The sequence below is a fragment of the Populus euphratica genome, unplaced genomic scaffold (genome assembly GCF_000495115.2).
Source record: "Populus euphratica unplaced genomic scaffold, PopEup_1.0 scaffold10.1, whole genome shotgun sequence".
NCBI classification, from domain to species: domain Eukaryota; kingdom Viridiplantae; phylum Streptophyta; class Magnoliopsida; order Malpighiales; family Salicaceae; genus Populus; species Populus euphratica.
In genome coordinates, this window is record NW_011499856.1 from 406,993 (window position 1) to 426,847 (window position 19,855).

General features: G+C 33.2%; 4 protein-coding genes across 5 annotated transcripts; 2 read left to right on the forward strand and 2 right to left on the reverse strand.

The window, feature by feature from the left end:
* The first annotated feature begins 1,056 nt into the window (after positions 1-1,056).
* LOC105123227 (peroxidase P7-like) lies at positions 1,057-2,367 on the forward strand. Its single transcript, XM_011022738.1, has 3 exons — positions 1,057-1,312; positions 1,398-1,592; positions 1,736-2,367. Exons 1-3 carry the CDS (start codon positions 1,106-1,108, stop codon positions 2,294-2,296), a joined length of 963 nt encoding a protein of 320 aa, XP_011021040.1. The 5' UTR covers positions 1,057-1,105; the 3' UTR covers positions 2,297-2,367.
* A 1,085-nt stretch (positions 2,368-3,452) lies between these two features.
* On the reverse strand, positions 3,453-6,566 carry LOC105123228 (transcription factor RF2b-like). 2 transcript variants are annotated; one of them, XM_011022740.1, is made up of 5 exons: positions 6,151-6,566; positions 5,811-6,117; positions 4,897-5,029; positions 4,303-4,387; positions 3,453-4,139 (listed from the first exon to the last, which is right to left on the reverse strand). In XM_011022740.1, the coding sequence occupies exons 1-5, from the start codon at positions 6,386-6,388 to the stop codon at positions 3,772-3,774; spliced, it is 1,131 nt and encodes a 376-aa protein (XP_011021042.1). In that variant the 5' UTR covers positions 6,389-6,566; the 3' UTR covers positions 3,453-3,771. The 2 variants fall into 2 exon arrangements, with proteins under 2 accessions (XP_011021042.1, XP_011021041.1); XM_011022739.1 differs by having other exon boundaries at positions 5,811-6,565.
* Positions 6,567-12,682: 6,116 nt separating this feature from the next.
* LOC105123230 (RING-H2 finger protein ATL74-like) lies at positions 12,683-13,810 on the forward strand. Its single transcript, XM_011022741.1, has one exon. The coding sequence runs from the start codon at positions 12,954-12,956 to the stop codon at positions 13,509-13,511; it is 558 nt and encodes a 185-aa protein (XP_011021043.1). The 5' UTR covers positions 12,683-12,953; the 3' UTR covers positions 13,512-13,810.
* A 1,341-nt stretch (positions 13,811-15,151) lies between these two features.
* LOC105123231 (uncharacterized) lies at positions 15,152-17,405 on the reverse strand. The gene is made up of 3 exons (XM_011022742.1): positions 16,791-17,405; positions 16,299-16,402; positions 15,152-15,455 (listed from the first exon to the last, which is right to left on the reverse strand). Exons 1-3 carry the CDS (start codon positions 17,403-17,405, stop codon positions 15,173-15,175), a joined length of 1,002 nt encoding a protein of 333 aa, XP_011021044.1. The 3' UTR covers positions 15,152-15,172.
* Positions 17,406-19,855: the final 2,450 nt, after the last annotated feature.

Genomic DNA, 19,855 nt, shown 5'->3' on the forward strand with positions numbered 1-19,855 from the left:
GTGAATGATTCATTATTTACAAGTGAATGGCGGACTGTTTGCAAGTTTGAATGATAGGTCTTTTGTGAATGGGTTGCCATGGCCCCCATCTTTGCAAAAAAGTAGTTTAATTCAGTCTTCTAACTGAATAAAGTAGTTTGCAAGAAAACAACCGAAGGTTCATCTACATAAAGTTTGATTTAGAAGTCATCAATGCAGCTGTCCAGGATATTCACCAGAATGATTCTATGTATTAATAATTCTTCACAATAATTTCTATGTACTAATTAATATGTTCTGTATTAACCTGGATTCAGTTTCATATCATACTGAAATTCAACATATTGATACCTTGAGGAAGCTTTTAGTCTGTTTCTTATCTGACATGCACACATTGTGGGAAATGGTTTCCAGCCCAAACCCTTGGCTGAGAAGAAGGCTTGTCTAGTTTGAACAAGCTGGTTAAGTTAATTCAAAATGTTCTATCAAACCATCTATTGCCTTCATATATAATATAACCAAACAAGAAAAGATCTTTTTAATAATCATACAATTCCCTATTGGAGGGATTCTTTTTGGATATACAGAAGAGGTTTCGATCTTGAGATCTCTTAGAAGAGAAGGGATACGGGCGCCAGCTGAGCAACAGTTCATCGTCGGCGCTCTCATATAATGGTAGATGAACACGGCATGTTGCAGCCCTCAATTATACAAAGAAACTCGCACCTACCATGCAATAGATGTAGCGTCCATGGTGGTAGACTATGAATGTAAGAGGCACGTTATATATTAAAAAACCAAATCAAATATGGCAACGTGCAGGACACTTGCTTTGTAAATGCAATAAACCTGAAATGTTAATATGTGGTCAAACATTCCTGTTGGAAGAAGGAAGCTCCAGAATGTCAGCTTCTTATTTGATAGAGTGGAACATCTGGTAATCTCTGGACCATGGAAGCGTACAATTGATGAATGTAAATGCACCAGTTGCTACTAACTAAAATATTATAATATACAGATAGAGCAAACAGAAGTGATATTGTCATCGTTTCTGCCTATAAATAGACATGCTTCTTCGTTCAAGTACTCACTGCAATTTTATATAAACTTTCTGAGCTTAATAACTATGGCTGCTCTACAATCTTTCTTGTATTTTGCAACATTAGTGGCTATTTTGATCCCTGTAAGTGCACAGTTGACACCTGACTTCTACGACAAAGTGTGCCCTCCAGCCCTGCCGATCATTAGAAAAATTACTAAGCAGGCAATCCGGCGCGAGCCACGTATGGGAGCTTCGCTGCTTCGAATGCATTTTCATGACTGCTTTGTCAATGTAAGTTTAGTTCAAGCTTTAACTTCTTCACTTTTCTATTGCTCAATATAGCAGACGTAGATGTTTAATGTTGCTTTGGCTTCAGGGTTGTGATGGATCAGTGCTTCTGGATGACACAGCCAACTTCACTGGAGAGAAGACAGCCCTTCCCAATTTGAATTCACTCAGGGGCTTTGAAGTGGTTGACCAAATTAAATCAGCTATTAACCGAGCTTGCTCTGCCAATGTGGTGTCATGTGCTGATATTTTAGCTGTCGCAGCTCGCGACTCTGTGAAACTTGTGAGCAGGCATTGATATTCTTATAGCATAAATCCAACTGTTTTTTATTTATTTTCCTCTTCTAAGAAGTTTCCTTTCATTATGATCTTATTTGTGTGCAAGAATCATATCATTAATGAATCAAGCTTGTTTTTGTGTTGCAGCTGGGAGGTCCTGCGTACGAGGTGTTACTGGGCAGAAGAGATTCAAGAACTGCAAGCAAAAACGACGCAAACACCAATCTTCCTCCCCCATTTTTTAACTTCTCACAACTTCTCTCTAACTTCCAATCTCATGGGCTAAACCTGACGGACCTAGTTGTCCTCTCAGCAGGGCACACCATTGGACTTGCTCGGTGCACCACTTTCCGCGACAGGATTTATAACGACACCAATATAAACTCCAAATTTGCTGCTTCCTTGAAAAATAGCTGCCCAAGAACTGGAGGGGACAATAACACGAACCCTCTTGATTCAACCACAACAAGATTTGATGCACAATATTTCAGGGATTTGATTGCCAAAAAAGGTCTCCTACATTCTGACCAAGAGCTGTTTAAGGGTGATGGTAGTGGCAGCGATCCGCTAGTGCAGTATTATGGTTACATTAATCCAGACAGATTTCTGACAGACTTCTCTGCTTCCATGATCAAGATGGGAAATATGAAGCCCCTCACTGGAATTAATGGAGAGATCAGAATGAATTGCAGAAAAGTTAATAACTAGCTTGATATCGAATGTGCGTTGCCTTGTTTCATTGAATGGGCAAGTTGAAATTGTCTGTCATTGTGTTAATTTCAATCTTATCGTTCGTTTGTTTGCTGACATAATGTCATTTAATATGTAAAATTGTTTCCGGATTCAAGAAATATTTGTCAAAATTAAAGAGCTTTATACCTTCGTCTTCATTAACGCAGAAGACAGTTGAAGACATTAGAAAAGATGACTAGTAGCTTAATTTACGAGAAAAGCCAAAAATGAAATAATTTTAATTATGTTCAAACAACTCATAAAGGTACAGGCAAATGAGGCCCAATTGGAGCTGTGTAGGAGGCTTTGATGTAGGGGATAGGGCCCCCTAGCTCATCGGCAGGATATTTGACAAAATATTTGTACGAGCTTGGAATGAAACCACTCCACTCCCTGTTGAATTCGGGATTTCATAGCTTGAAAGGTTATTTCCCAAGTTAAGTTCATTGAGAGATTTCTTGAGGAATGCACTCAGAGAATTCGGTATCTATCCCGAAGATAAAGAATTGATGGATTCTCAAGTTTCCAATTCTACAAGTTTCGAGGAATGTAACCGAGAGTTGAGAAATAGAGTACTATTTTTATCTTCTAAAAAATTGGAGCTAGAAAAAAACTTGGAACTTTCATATTTTTCATAACGTAGAAAATGAATTTTCAATATAAACTCTTATACTTTTCAATTTTGATTTTTGATGTTGTTTACTAGTCACACCACCAACTGCCAAACCTCATGCGTCCTTCAATGGTCTTGTGAATTTGCATAAAAAGAAACATTCCTCAGCCTCTCCTATAATTAGTCAAGAGTATTCTCCAAGCCGGCAACCCGTAGACGGATGGCAAATGGGGCTTTAGTTATGTCCCATGTTAAAGCACCCAATTTACTGACAGGAATCGAAACACCTTGGTTTTTCCTATGGCAATTTCCTCCACAGAGAAAACAATGGAGTTCTTTAGCTCTTCACTTCATGAAAAAAATGCTAAATTTCCTGGAGAAAATTATTGGGGCCACAGCTGGCATAAGTGCCGGAAACATCCAGTGTGAAGGCAGGAAAAAAAAAAGACACCCCCACACGAGTGAGGAGAGGGAGTAAATGGAGTTCATTTCAATCAATCCAGGAAATGAAATGAGATTCAAAGAATCGGACAACAACAGCATAATATCCCATGATATCTTGACATCCTATAGGAATGACCTTACATTCCATTAAGTTCTATATCACCACAAAATCCCATGTTAAACAAAGAACCCTTACAAATTGCATCAAAACCAGGGTGCTTCCCTTTCTGGAGAACCCTATGAATAAATAATTAGGAATTGACCCCACAGCATGGATGGAATGAATAATGAAATCATAATAGAAACCTTCTCTAAGTGACTGGATGTCAGTCTATAAACAATCTAGCACACAGGCACACCATGGAAAAGTCAGCTAGTCAGCAGCCAGTTTGCCTCAAAATGTGGAGCTATTTTCACTTGCAGAAAGCGAGGGACCTTCTGACTTTACAATATTTGATCCTTTGTTGCTGATATCAAGCCCCTGCAACTGTCTGATAGGGTCATTCTGTATATAGTCTGAGAGACTCTGAGAATCAACCTGATGTATATGACGGGTGGACATACTAGATGAAGAATGAGTAAATGAAGGTAATTGCATGTTTGGGTGACCAGCAGTTCCTGGTTGCAAAGGAAGTGGGAAAAAGTTGGACGGGGTGAAGGGCATTTGGTGCATTCCCAAGTTGTATGAATCGGAAGGGCTTAACATTTCCCCAGTGGCAATCTTGAGCCTCTCTACTTCCTTCTTTAGTGCTTCATTCAGAGCTACAGAATAATAAAAAACAAAATAAGATCTACCACTATTTCAACCAAATATGATGTCCTAACATTAAATAACAAATTGAAAAGAAGAAATGACCAAAGAAAAGCAAACAGTATGTATCAGGTAGCACACGTGATATAAGCAGAAAGCAGGCATCCCACTTACCATCACGCAATTGGGCCTGTTGCTCCATAGCTTGTAACCGAAGCTTAAGCTCAGTGTTTTCTGTGCTTAGACCAGTAGTGTCCCTCTATATGAGAAAGAAGAGAAACAGAATCATCATCCTGACCAAAATCCAAAAGTAGCAGAGCACTAAAATTGGACCAAGCACTGTCGCAGACAATGAAGTGACGTGATAAGAAGAAACTGATAGAAAAAAGAAATGGTGTTCTTAAGTAGAAGTACTGAAAATTCAATGATAATGCAAGAGATGTGGACAAAGTAAATCTTTACTTGCAATCTTTTTGCATCTTCAAGCTTGCCTTGTGAAAGAGCTTTCTTGGAGAGGAAGGTTTTGTGATCCGATTATTAGCTAAACAAAGTTTCATGAGAATCACCATCCAATAACAAAATCATTTACTATATCATAAACAAAATATTTTTGTTTGTCTAGGCATTAACATGATCATCCATCCAATGAACATGGATTGTATTAACGAGAGCCATCCTTGCAGTAGACAGGTGAGGTATAGATAGGTTATACAAATATAACCAAGGTAGAAAAAATCCATGCTGAAATTTCAACTTACAAGTACAAACCTGAAATAGAGATAGTTGTGCAGAAAGAGTGGTTGCTTCTGTTTGGAGGGTTTGAACTTTGCGCTCAAGTTCTAGTATGTATCGGGCCTTCCTCTCTTTAGAGCGAGCAGCAGACTGCCTATTTGCAAGTATCCTGTGAACCAACGACTATGCTGTCAGCATAAGCAAAAGAACAGCCAAATTTTTTGAAGAAAAATAAATCCAGAGACGAGTATGCATGTCTTTGCTTGTCTTCGTTTATACATTCAAAATCATCATTAAAAGAAAACTATGAAAAGTATGTTTGAGGTGGCTGTACTTTTAAACATTTAAATGCCCTTTAAAATTCCCAATGTTAAATGGTAGATCCAATCACCTAAAACAGAACACTCACTAACATTTCCTAAATCATGTATTCCAACATAACTTAAATCCCAGGTATGATAAAGTGGTTGGTGAATGGCAAGCCAGTATAAGATGAAGAAAACAACTAACGCTCACAAGCCAATCAAAACCAATATCAGACGGTAACCTGGTTTCTTAAATTCTTCGTAGGGTTCAATTATTTACAAGAGTACCCATTTGCCACCAATACTACAATTCATCACTATTCAATATCAGACAGTAGCAAAAAACTCTTAAATCCCACGATCCAACAATTCAACAGGCAGGTCAAAACATTGACAATTTAACAGTAATGTGACAGATTGTAACAAAGTTTGACACATCAAAACCAAGATTCTCAACCCAAAAACAAATTTTTAAATTCTGCAAGCATCACACTTTCCCCATCTTCCACACCCAAATTCAACAACAATTAAACCATAAAACGAAAAACATACACTATCTCAAATGGAAAACAAATGCACACCCTTTTCCTATAAAAGTCAAAACGTTAAGCAAAACCCATAATCAGAAAACAAAAAAGTTCGCACCTTTTAGCTCTTTTAGGATCAATAGACCAAAGCTCGGCTAACTTATCAGGCGGCATTGCTTTCTTAGCCTCCATCACCTCTCCCCCACCAAAGACACTCCCATCCACCGAATAACTATGCCTATGCTTAGGCCTAGAAGTACCGGGACCCGCACTCGAAACCCCACCTTTCTCTCCATTTAAGGTATTATCATTGTCATTATGATTTCCCACTCCAGTTCCATTCCCATTATTGCCTCCAGTTAGCTTATCAACATCGATGTAGGTAGAGAACAAATCATCCTCTGATCCGATCTCTTCTAAGCTTCCTGTTGAAGACCCACCATTACCATTACCATTACCGCCATTGATTTGATCTGAGGGATGGAGATCCGTCATCATCAATGTCATGTCTTCTGGTAATCTAAAACTCATCTCTGAATGTGCCCTCCGATGGTGGGCTCCACCTCGAATGTTGTTGAACATTGAAGAAGAAGAAGAAGAAGATGAAGGTGATACAGTGGGGTTAGGGTTGGGGTTGTTGGGTTTTTGTGGATCTGAATTTTGTGGTGGTTTAGATAGTTGATCTCGAGTTTCCATTGAAGAAGAAATGGTTGAGAAGCGAAAAAGGAGAAAAACAAAGAAAAAGACAAGGTTTTGATTTTTGATTTTTGATTTTTGATTTTTCTTTGGTGGCAGTGTGTAATAATTAATTATTAGTGTGAGGTGTAGTGCCGTGTCGTCTGTCGAGTTTCCATTTTTGTGCTCTGAGATTTTAATGATTTTGGTGATGTTAACTAACAAGGACGGATTAAATAAGGTTTCATCTGCCTTTTGTCTTGCAAGGGCGGTTATGATTACTTTCTTTTTTAATATATTAAAATAATATCCTTTATTTTTAAATTTCATTTTTTATATTAATACGTTAAAATAATTTAAAAATATAAAAAAATTATCTTTTTCAAAAATATTTTTAAAACATAAAAATAAACAATCACTTGATATTAATATTTGTTTATTAACATTGGACAATGTTTTCAGAAGAAAAAAAAAATTCAGTTAAAAATATATAATTTTTTTTAAAAAATATTTTTATATTCATATATTAAAATTATTTAAAAAATATATAAAAAAAATTAATATTTTTTATAAAAAATTAGTTTGGAAATCAACTCCAATGGCTATATGATTAATTAGTTACTCATTTTTGAATAAATAAAAAATTTCTGTTACTAGTTGATATGGTATGGCAGCGGAATATTTATAATTATTAAGTTTGGTCGTACTTAATGAATTTAATTTGAATCCAAAACATGAGATAGAAGGAAATTTTAGTTAAATTATATAAGAAATTTATTTGACAAAGCTTGATTACCATGTTAAACATATTCCAAACCCAATGGGATTAATATCTTAAAAAAAGGTTATTATTTTAATAAAAATAATTAACTTGATGCTGATAATTTAGGTTCTTTTTAGGTTAGTTTTTGAATTGGATCTAACAATTATTAGCATCTTGCGTTGTAAATTTTATAATAAACTAACATATTAATTATCAATTATCATGTCAATAATTTTTCTTGATTAATCTAGGAGTTTTTATATAAAGAGATCCAACTGTTTTTAATCAAGATACTCATGAATTTGTTAATAAAACATGGGGAAGTAGTTTGATGAGTTAGTTTAGCAAAATGCACAATAATGTGCGGAATAGATGTTTAATATGAAGATTAATTTAGTGAATTCCTTGAGATTTAATGAAGTAAAAAGGTAAGAATTTCATAAAAAAACATGAGAGAGAGAGAGAGTAAACATGAGAGAGAGAGAGTAAATTTAGTTTAAGAATTTTTAGCTTTTGTATGAATGAATTACTTTTATTATTATTATTATTATTATTATTATTATTATTATGATTGATGGTGTATTAAAAACCTTTTTTTCATTAACAAAACCTATTGGCAACAAAAACATCCTCTCCCTCTCTCTCAATATATATATTTCTCATGATTTCTTCCTTTCATTTTTTTATTATTATTATGATGTCTTTAATTTGGAAAGAGAAATATAAAATCTAAGTTAAACAAGTTAAATATGAAAGAGAAATAATAATAAAACTTATGAAAAACACAAACATGGAAAGAGAAGGAAAGAGAAAGGATAAGAATAAAATTTCACCTAAAATTTTTTAACAACTTAAAAGAATGATTATATTTGTTTCCTTCTAAAAACTCCCATGAAAAAACTATGGTTTACTTTTAAAACTATAATATTTTTTTAAAAAATCAAATTTATGTTAGTTTTTATTAAAAAAAAAAACAATTTTAGTTGTGGTTTTAAAGAACTAGATTTTAAAAAATAAGTTATTGCATTAGTACTGTTGTGAAATAAATTTTTTCATACAAAGTAAATGAAAAATATGTCTTTATAAATTAAAAGTAAGTCATTTTAGCTTCTATAAAATTAAGAATTGAAATGCAATTATGTATAAGATTCAATACAAAAAGTAAAACCCATTTGGCTAACCGAATATTTTTTTTATTGTTGTGCAAAAAACAAAAACCACCACACTACTAAATAATCTCTTAACTTTATTAAGATCAAAGTTTTAAGTGTATTGGGTTTTTAAAATCATTATTTTGAACAGGTTACCAAACTTTTTTCCCCAACTTAACTACAATAAATGACAACTGAAAAATACTACGTTGATTTTATATGTTGTGTAATGGCTTTAGTGTCATCATTGATGATTTCAAAAACATTATATTGGATGATTAAAATTGTAAAGTTAGCCTAGTGTTCCTCCAATTAGCCCATAATTCTTAATTATAAGAGTAGCCAAAGCCTCACAAATTATAATTACAAATCATAATTACAAGCTTTAAAAAGATTGATTTCATTGTTATTTTTGGAGTTTACAACAAAACCAAGCAATAAGGCCTATAACCCTTTCTTGAAGAGGCAAGAACAAGATTGAATAATATTGATAGATCTTGATTGAAGCCTAGGGCATAAATGAGTCATAACATGTTAATTAAAAGGACTAAAACTTTCTAAACCAAATGCAAAGTTCCATTCATCAACCTATTATAAGTAATTTGATGAAGACTAATATTTAATATGTAATCACATTTCAAAGATCACATCATATTTTTTATTGAATTTTCATAGGGATGGAAGAAATTTACCCTGTATTATTTCAATTTTGTTGTGATAATGGAAACATGTTGATGAAGAAAGCTAACATTATCATTTGATTAGTCATAGAATATTTAGTAGTTAATCGATCCTCATATGACTATGAACATTCTTCTAAGAAGAAATGTCATACATAAAGATATAAAATAGATATAAATGCTTATTTGATTATGATCTAATTCTTAATTATTGAAGCATGTTTGATGTTGTAGTTTGTGGCTCATAAATCGATGTTAGAGTGGAGTGGAATGACAGAGCATCCCATAAATTCTTAGATATTAGATTAGATATATTTTTACCATATGACACCCAATAAAGATTGGTTAGATAACTACAAGTTAGTTAATTCTGGTTTATTTTTTTATGAGTAATGATGATCCATACAAAGTTGTTCGAATAAGAAATATTAAAATTAAAATGTTTGATGATGTTGTTAGAACTTTGTATGTGTGTTAGACATATACTAGATTTGCAGAATAATTTGATTTCATTAAGAACTTTATATCATAATGGGTTCAATTTCAAGTAGTCTGAAAGTGGAGTACTGAAGATTAGTAAATGTAATATGATAATGAAGAAGTGATAGAGATTATTAAAAAATATTTATAGATTGTTAGGTACCATAATTATAGGTGGAGTTGTAGTTATAGAATCTAATTTAGATAATAATGTCTTGTGGCACATGCAATTAAACTATATGGGTGAGCGTGAGATGATAGAGCTTCATAGAAAAAAAATATTGAAAGGTGTCAAAACATGCAAACTTGATTTCTACAAGTATTATGTTCTAGAAAAATATAATAAGGTGCAATTCAAGACAACCACGCATAAGAAATGGGTTTTTTTTTTTTACTATGTTCATGTAGATTTTTTAGGTTTAGTAATTAAAAGTACTATTACATAAATGATATATATATATATATATATATATATATATATATATATTAAAATTAGATACATGTATTTTTTACTATGTACTTCATGCAACACAAGTCAAAAACATTTGTCAAGTTCAAGGTATGGGAATTAGAAGTAGAAATTCAGTTAGAGAGGAAGATCAAATTCCTCAAGTTAGACAATGGTATTGAATACACAAATTCAAAGTTAATAGAATTATACGAATAACATGGGATTAAGAAACACTCTATAATATGTATAACACCACAACAAAATAATGTAGTGAAAATGATGAACAAAACAATAACTAGAAAAACAAGGTGTCTTAGGTTGAATGCAGGGCTTGCTAAGAACTTCTGGGCATAAATAGTGAATATGACATGTTTCTTAATTAGCAAATCATCTAAGACAATTTTAGATAAGAAAGTAGTACAAAAAATATAGACAAATAGTCTTTTAGACTACTCTAATTTGAGAGTGTTTGAATGTCTTTGCATGTTTTTAGTGATAAAAAGGTTAAAGTTTGATGTGATGTCTAAATAATATGTCTCTTTAGGGTATCAGAAAAGGGTAAAAGGTTCCAGGATCCAAGATCCAAAGGCAAACAAGTTAGTAATTAGTAAGGATGTAATTTTTAATTTAAAAAAGTCATGTTGTAGTGTACTGAGAAAGAAAAGAAACAAGTATTAGAAAATTACAGCAATAATAACCATAAGGTGTAGAAGGAGCTAAATACTCATATTAAAGAAGAAACCATTGATAATTCATAGAGTTCTAGTTTAGAAGAACAACATGTCAATATAGCTTTAGGTAGGTCCATACGAACTATCAGGTTACCCATTAGGTATGGTTTTAAAGGTTTAGTCTCTTATACACTTATTATTAGTAACAGGAATCCTACTACTTTTCAGAAGGCATTACACAACCAATATAAAAGTAAATGAATGAGTGCTATAGAAGAAGAATTGAAGTCTATGTATAAGAACCATACATGAAAGTTGGCTGAACTTTTATAGAGGAAGATGGTTATAAGATGCAAACAAATATATAAGAAAAAACAAGCAATATTAGAAAATAAGAGTTTGAAGTTCAAGGCTCGTCTAGTAGTAAAGAGTTACTCACAAAAGAAAATGGTTGACTATAATGAGATATTTTTTCATGTAGTTAGACATACTTTCATTAGGGTAATTAAACTTGATAACATATTTTGATATGTAGTTAAAGTATATAAATGTCAAGAAAACTATTTTTTATGGTGATTTAAAGGAACAAATTTACATGGTATAGCTAGAAGAGCTTAGTCAATCTGAACAAATCACTGTTTAGAGTGAAATAGTATCTAAGACAGTGGTATAAGTGATTTAACTCCTACATGGTTAATATTGGCTACAAAAGTTGTTAGTATAACTATTGTTTTTATGTAAAGAGTCTTGATAATGATTCTTTTAATTTTTTTTTATTGTTTTATATGGATGATGTATTGATTATTACAAAGAATACAAGTGAGGCCAATAAGTTGAAGACTTTGTTGAGTAATGAATTTGACATGAAGGATTTAAGTACTGTAAAGAGCATGAAGGTTCAACATGGATAATGCAAAACCAATAAGTATATTTTTAGCAAATCATTTCAGATTATTTATTATATAGTGCCCAAAGATAGATGATGAAGTGAAAAACATGTTAGAAATACCTTATTGTAGTATACTGGGGTGTTGAATGTATAGTATAGTCCGTGCAAGACCATATTTGGCACACATAGTCAATATGATGAGCAAGTTTTTATCAAATTCAGGATGACATCATTTAGATGCAGTCAAGTGGATCTTCAAATATTTAAAGGGTATTACAAATTATCATGTTTAATATACAATAATGTAATCCTTTAGTTGTGGGATATGTACATGCAGGGATTTAGGCGAGAAAAGATATATTACAAGTTATGTAATTACTTTGATAGAAGGGCTTATTTGTTGGAAGTCTATGATTTAGTCTCTACTTATACTACTAAGTCAGAATACATGGTCGAGGCTGTCAAGAAAGCCTTGTAGCTTACAGGTTTGATTAAAAAGTTGGGTATTCAACAATATGGAATTCAGTTCTGTTGAGACAATTAGAGTATCATTTACTTGACAAAGAACTAAGTGAATTATATAAGGATCAAGCACATAGATATATTAACAAATCTTATTACCATAGATAAGTTCAAACATTTCTTGAACTTGATTAATATATTTTTTTAGATACGAGATAGAAGATATCCTAACCTATTATTTCCTTATCTATTTCTCATAAGAGGCAAAAATATTCATCAAGATGAAAATTGTTGTGTTTTGTAGCTCATATTAGAATTTATTTTCTGTTTTCTTACCATGGACAATTAATATACATGGGGTTTGGGGGCAACACCCTTGCTATATAATAATGGGATATTGTAGAAAAATTATCAATATTCATTTAGCGGGTAGAATATCTTAGACGGTTTAAAGTATATTATAAATATATATGATGTAAGTTTATTTTAATATAATGAAAATAAAAACCTTTTCGCTCTTGTAGATATAAGCATATTGCCAAACTTTCTAGTTTATTTTTTATTGCAACATTCTTTAATAATTACTGCAAATTTGTCATAACAATTGATTAGCTAAAAGAGAGGTTCCTAATCAAAACCAGCTTGATTTTGAAAGGATGCGAAGCTAGAGCAGATTTGATAAGGCCCAAAAATCAATCCTCAAGACAGGGAATAATTTTTCAACATGATGGAACCACACAATGTCCTCTATTTAAACTTAAAGCATGCACAACCACACACTCGACTCAAAATTATCTAGAATGTCTTTTCTGTTTCTCTTTTTGGAATATCTCTGCACATGTAATTCAATGACCACTAATTAGGTAAGACAGGCTCTATATTCCTCTGCTATCTTTCTTCTCGCAAAGTATTTGAATGTGGCTAGAGAGGACCATTTCTGATCAATTTGGTGTATTATTGCTTTCTATTGTCCTAGTTTAATTAAGATAATTATAATTCCAAACATTACTACCCTTTCTCTATCTTTCTGACCAAGTATATGCTTTTCTTGAGGCCGCCGCGACCGATCAAAGGAGGCAAGCTAGCCATGGAGACTTCAGTAGTATACCATACACACCGCCTATTCCTGGATACGGATTCAAGAATGTCACCTTCTAACCAAGGAGACAGGAACTCTAGCGATTACATCCTCGGAACTGGTACAAATTTTGATGGCAAAGTGGTGATGGTTTTGGTAGCTTTGCTATTTGCATTAGTATGTGCGTTTGGGATAAATTCCATAGCACGTTGTGCCACAAGAAACGGGTATAGAATTGGCTTTGAGACTCCACAACAGGCTGCTTCACGCCTAGCTGCGGCTACTAGTACACAACTGAAGAAGAGTGCGTTGGGGCAGATTCCGGTGGTGCCATATAAATCAGGACTACATATTCAGGTCAGTACTGATTGTCCTATTTGTCTTGGAGAATTTTCGGAAGGCGAAAAGGTAAGAGTTCTACCACAATGTAGCCATGGTTTCCATGTTAAGTGTATAGACAAATGGTTATTGCTGCACTCATCATGCCCCTTATGCCGACAAGCATTAGTACTGCCCTAGTAGAGGCGAATAAGAGAGTCCGGGCGCCAGAAAATGGGCCTGTGGATAACTTAAGGCTCTAAAGAGACGATCAAACTCAATAATGGAGCTGTGAGCTGGTTGTTGGCACCAAAGTTTCTATGAGGAGGTCAAGTCTTGGTTCTATGGAATCATTATAGTAGGATGTAGGACAAACATTGATAGATATATATTTAGGATGTGTAAGGGTCAGCTTTTGTTACAACTGTTACTATACTTGAAAAAAGTGTTTGGTACCATATGTGTTAAAAAAGTGTTTTTATATTTCAACATATTCAAAAGTTTTCCAGTTTTCGGAATGTTTCATATACTTTTTTTTTTTATTTATCGTAAAAGCTTTCTGATTTGTTTGCCAAAATTCTGAACTCTAAATAGATCAAGCCATCAAGGTATAGGTAAGACTCATGGTTAGAGCGGGGGCCGTGCACATTTTTTGCTCTTGACAACAATATGATAATTCATGCAGGTTCTGCAATGATTTGATGAGCCCAAACTTTTGATCAAATGAACAAACAAATTAAATCTGAACTAACCAGTTTTTTTTCATTACCAAGTTCTTTGCTGGCCATGGATTTTGGACATGTATCCTTTACTGTGGCCTTAAATATAAATCAAATAGCTAGATGGTGCTCAAATTTAGTAAGGAAATTCAATAAGCATAGTTCTATATCTGGACTGCTTGATGTAATTAGCCAAGGTTTGGAAGGCGTTCAAATTAAGCTGAAAACATGTTTTTTTAGTTTTAATATTTTTCCTCTTTAATTTCATTTTTTATTTCTTATTTTTCTATCTAATTTGGGTTTTTTCTTCTTTTTTAATTAAGGTTGGTTATGGACGTATTTAAATTGATGTATTTTTTTTTAGAGGAGTATTTTTGGCAGAATAATATTATGAAATAATAATATGTCTAGGGATCTTGTTATTGAACCTTTTCCGGAATTTTTGTCTTTTTTTTTCTTTGATTCCTAATCTAATTAGGCTCGGCTGCATCAGTACCCGGTGTCATGTGGGGCATGAAACAATTCTTCACGCTCTTCGTGATTATTGGAAAGCCAGAGAAGTTTGGAGCACGTTCCATGTTTCCTCTGCTATTTCAAATTTCTGCGCAGCCTCATGGTGCTCTCATTGCTGATATCAATCTGCTCCTTGACCATGCTTGGCATTGCTCTCTTATACACACATTACGCCATGCATGGAAACGTCAGAGCAAACTTCATGGCAAAATTGGGAGTAAAATATTCAAGCTCTTCTTCTGTACTGTGTTCCTCTCCTTCTCATAGCCTTAGTAACTTGCTAATGGATGATTTTTCTGGTGGTGGCAGTGGCAGGCCTTGGTGGCTGCGTTATCATCTTTTCCAAAAAGTCACACCATTACTCCAATTTATAATTATTTTACAGATAGTACACCTAAATTTAGAAAAATGATCCAACATTTAAATCACAAATTATTAGTAAATAAAATATATCAAGTACAAGAACAATCAAACATAAAGCATCCTAATGTGCTCACATGCTGAAACCTTAAAGATTTTGATTTTAACCAAAAAAAATTGAAAGAACAACGATATAAATGACTAATTCAAACACGGTAAGAAACTGATCTTAGACCCAAATAAAATTTGGAAGAGGAATTAGGACCCTTCCTACAAGGGCAGGTGGTGATGTTTAGGCGTGCTATAAGGGGAATAAGGTGCGCTAGTTACAAAAGAAGGAAGATCTTGGCTCATGCTAACACCAGCTGCCTTATGTGGGGTTCTTGGGGTCCTTGGAGTCAGTGGGCTTCTTGATCTTGAGGTCATGGTGCTATGACCAAATGCTCTTTCTCCTGCCTTTCTTGGCCCCTTCTCAGCCCACTTGAGCTCTGCCTGCTTAACAGCACTAGGATACCCTGAACAGCACCCTACTATTCCTGCTCTATTTATGTACCTATATAAATAACATTACGCAAATCCACAGCAAGCAGACGAAATGTTAGAATGTGATACAGTGGTACTCTTGCTCCATCCCAGTCTCATCTTTGTCAAAAACAATAACAAAATCGAAACACACGCATAAAATATTGAAAAAAAAAGGCTGAAGCCGTCCATCAACGATAGAATTTTGACACGCAAATTAACATATCGTGCAAGATGTCATGTTCTTGTGCCTTGGTTGATTAAGTTTAATTTATTAATTAGGACGGCAGGAGTAATTCCTCTCCTAATGTGTTGTTGTCATTGGCAGATTGAGCTTGACTATTTGTTCTTATTGTGACCTACTATAAAATATCCAGGTTCAAATGCTTAATCATTTTCAGAATCTTCTTAAATTAATACTCTTGATTTACTACTTCATAAACAATTATATATGATGAAGACTAGTTACTCCCATTCTGCTTGTTCAAGAAAATGATTGTTTCTATTTTCTGATGAATGATAGAGAATTGTTTTAATTAGAAAAAAGAAATGCAGAAAGAGAAATTGTCAGGGTCATAATAGCATCATGACTGAGCTCTAAGCATGGACAATCAAATAAATTATGATTAAGGATAAAAAAGAAATTGTAACTTAGTCCAAATTAATTCATGGATTGGAGAAAGTTCGATTCTTTTCAATGCAAGTTAAAGATTTGGTGTGTGTTTATTAACGTGGAGGTCAGCACCATGCATATGGTTGTATTAATAAAGACACAACCTTTAATTAATGACAGATAAATCTAATGAAAGAAATGTTGATAAATAAAATTCTTAATTAAGATAAGTTTGAAGGAAATATGCTTAGAAATTGTTACCTTTGGCTGAACCTTCTTCCTAAACACCCGATGCATTTTCTTCCTTCTGTCATCTCTCCCATTCCTACGCTCACACAATTCCTGCAAAAAACCCTTCCACAAACCTGTACACAACATTATAATCTCATATAGCCATTAGCTATTGCAAAAAATATGAATCTACAATACACTTACATGTATATCCACTAACGGGGTCCAATTATATCAAGATTTTACTTGACTTTGCTCATAAGAGCTTATATCAAATCCCATAAACCGATCTAAAATGAAATGATAATAATAATAATAGTAGTAATAATAATAAAAATAAAGATAGATAATGGAACTCAAAACAAATCTAGTTTATAAAAAATATTTGATATAATTAAAAGCAAATTTAGTTGAAACATTATTTAAAGAAATCGGATTCAAGCACTATTGAAAGCATTTCTCTTCATCTAATTAATTTGGGGATTAATTAAAAGAAAAAACAAAGATAGTTTTAGTACTCACCAAGCAACGATGTCGAAAAATATAGATGTAAGTAGAGCAAACGGTGCAAATATTGGAGTGAGGGATTCCAGGGCGACGAGGTCTCCCACTTCTTTCTTGGTACACAGAATTCATGGTCATAACACTCACATCATCATCATCATCATCATTTGCCCTGCTTTTCTCCATTGCAAACCTTGATTTTGATGGACTTTTCGTGCCTATATTTGCATGACCATGATGGCTTTGATCATGATATTGACCTCCACTGCCATATGGACGATGAGCCCCATCATGCAGGTAATGTTTATGAGATTTATCAAATGGGTGCCCTTCAGCAACATGATCAAGGTGATGAGATTGGTGATGGTTTTTGGAGGCCTGTAAACCCTTGTTGAAGTCAAGGCTAGGCAACTTGGTTAGAGGAGCAGCTTGTTTAGGGGTTTGGCCGACTTCTTGGATTGATTCCAAACTGGTAGTTGTGGTGTTGATCTTCTCTGATGTAGCGCGACTTGTGTGTTGTTTTACATGTATTGCTAGGTCCTCAAAAGTGAGGTTGACTGAATCATCTGGGATTCCTAAATACAATTCTTCAAGCTCCATTCTTGCCATTGCCAAAGTTTTCAAGTCCCCCATGTATTTTTACCTAGCAAGTTAACGTAGTTTCCTCGGAGAGAAAATGTGAGAGAGGTATGGGAATTGGTTGGAAGGGAGGTGAAGAGTTTACTAGGTTAATAGTGTTGATGATTTTATATATATAAAGGCCAACATCTGGCTAGGCCGGACAACATAGCTTATGCATAAGATTCTGATATCAAAAGTAAACAAAAGTAAATTACGAAATTGTAGCACATCTCTTCTTTATTATTTTTTTCGTTGAGATTAATGCCCTTCTTCTGTCTCTTGATGTTCAATTTCACAGGAAATTAATTTTATTTGGTCACGGGTAGTGAACAAGTTAGTTAAACTCATGACATTAGTCCTAATTGTGATCATGCATGATAATATTTGACCAAATGGTGAATTGTAAGGTGTAAGCTTGAGACGGCTACCTAGTGTATAATGACAAATTCAGTATTTCAATAGGAAAACTTAATTTTCAAGAACAACCAGGGAGAGTTTGATTGGTTTGATTTAGTGATAAGTTTTTTTTTTTACATTTCCCAAATGTATATGATCATATGCACAATCCCAATAGAGGCTCACTGTCATTATGTTGTTGTAATTATCAAGCGGCGTCGGCTGTTTGATTTGGGCGAGAAGAATGATGAGGTTCTATATTGGTTGGTTAGTGTATGTTCTGTGTTTAATTTTCAAAGGCCATCGATCACACTGTGTTTGACAAGCTTGGAGCCAAGAAGTTAATATCTTTTTGGTTCAATACTCTTTGTATTGCGTTTAGATAGTGTTTCAAAATAAAAGGGCACATATAAACATGTTTAATTTGACAGTTTTTATAATAATTTAAAAATAAACCTTTATCAATTTAATTAAAATAAAAAGGATAAAAAAACACGTCTTTTTTTAGATATCTCTATTATTTTTCCATCTTTTTTGTTTCTTGAAAATAATAAAATTAATTCCAACTACTCGTAAGAGACTCTTCTTTTTGCATATACTTTAGAAATTAGGTTTGAGTGATCTCTTCTTTTGTTAAACACCCCCCCCCCCCCACAAAAAAAAAAAAACCATTCCTTTGAAATCATAACATATAATTAATTAATCCATTAGGAATTTGTGTTTTTAAAAAATTAAGGAGTATATTGAGCAGAATAAATTAGGATACAAATCTGGACTGCCATTTTATTATATAAAGGGTGCATTAAATCAATGTCATCATCAAATTTTAGCAAGATAGATATCATGTAAGGTATACGTACCAATTGTATAGCAAGCAAGTAGCTGTTTTCAGTGAAGTATATTCAAGAGTTTCAATGATTCACATCCCCCCTTCACGTCTAGGCCAAAACTTTTTTGAATATTTTGATAAACGATAAAAAAAAAAAATTATAAATGGTAACAAGTACTGGTGTTTTATTCGAAAATATTTACCATTGCTCTTTCCGGAAAGCATGAATTTATCTCATAAAATAGCCAAATTGCTAATTAACAGCTTGTGTTCGATGAATACTATCATCCAAATTCTTCTCCTCATAGTTATATTAACTGCCTAGTTATAAACTAAAACATTCCAAGTAAGTAGCGGCAAGCATGCATTGGAATCTATGAATAATTACTATAATTAATGAACTTTCTGTAACTAATTAAGGACTGGAGATCATGATGAGAGGATGAAAGAAGACAAATACGATGCCGGACTAATTAATTACTACTGGCATGATTTTGTGGTGTGGTCAATATTTTTGTTTCACTTGGGATGGTAGAATCAATGTTGGCTTGACTAATTAATTAATGCATGGTGATTAAGATAAACCCTGTTATATATATATAACCGGCATTGTTCTAAATTCTTCAAGACTAGTTGATCTACAACCCGCCAACCAGCAGATATCAGGTCGCAAAACTAATGAACTCTTGAAGAATTTAAAACATCCCATATTTATACACAAAGAGGTTACTTCTTCGGCTACCCCGATGGTGATTTTTTTTAATGTAAAATAATATTATATAAGTGAAATTTTTTAGATCACCATTAAACTGGTATAACGAATTGATTAGTACTTAAGAATATATTTTTATCAAGACGGTATAACGAATTGATTAGTACTTAAAAATATATTTTTATCAAGATTTTATATTATCATTTTGTACTTGAAGTATCAATAACTCCTTAATTAAAACATGTTTTCTAATAACATATCTAATAACCTAGGATAACTTTAATTTGTGGTAAATATTCATTTTAAATGCAGACCTATCACATAAATGAAAGGATTGATTAATAAGTTTAAGAACTGAAATTGAAAGGACAAAGAGATGGTCAAACTTTTTTTTTAAAAAAAAATACTGGTGCAGCCTAAACCGGAACATTGTTCAATAATTAAGTCATATCTAGAGTTGTAGATCTTGGATTTAAGTCCATTTTATATGGATGAAAATGTAATATATATGCCTACAACTTTCAT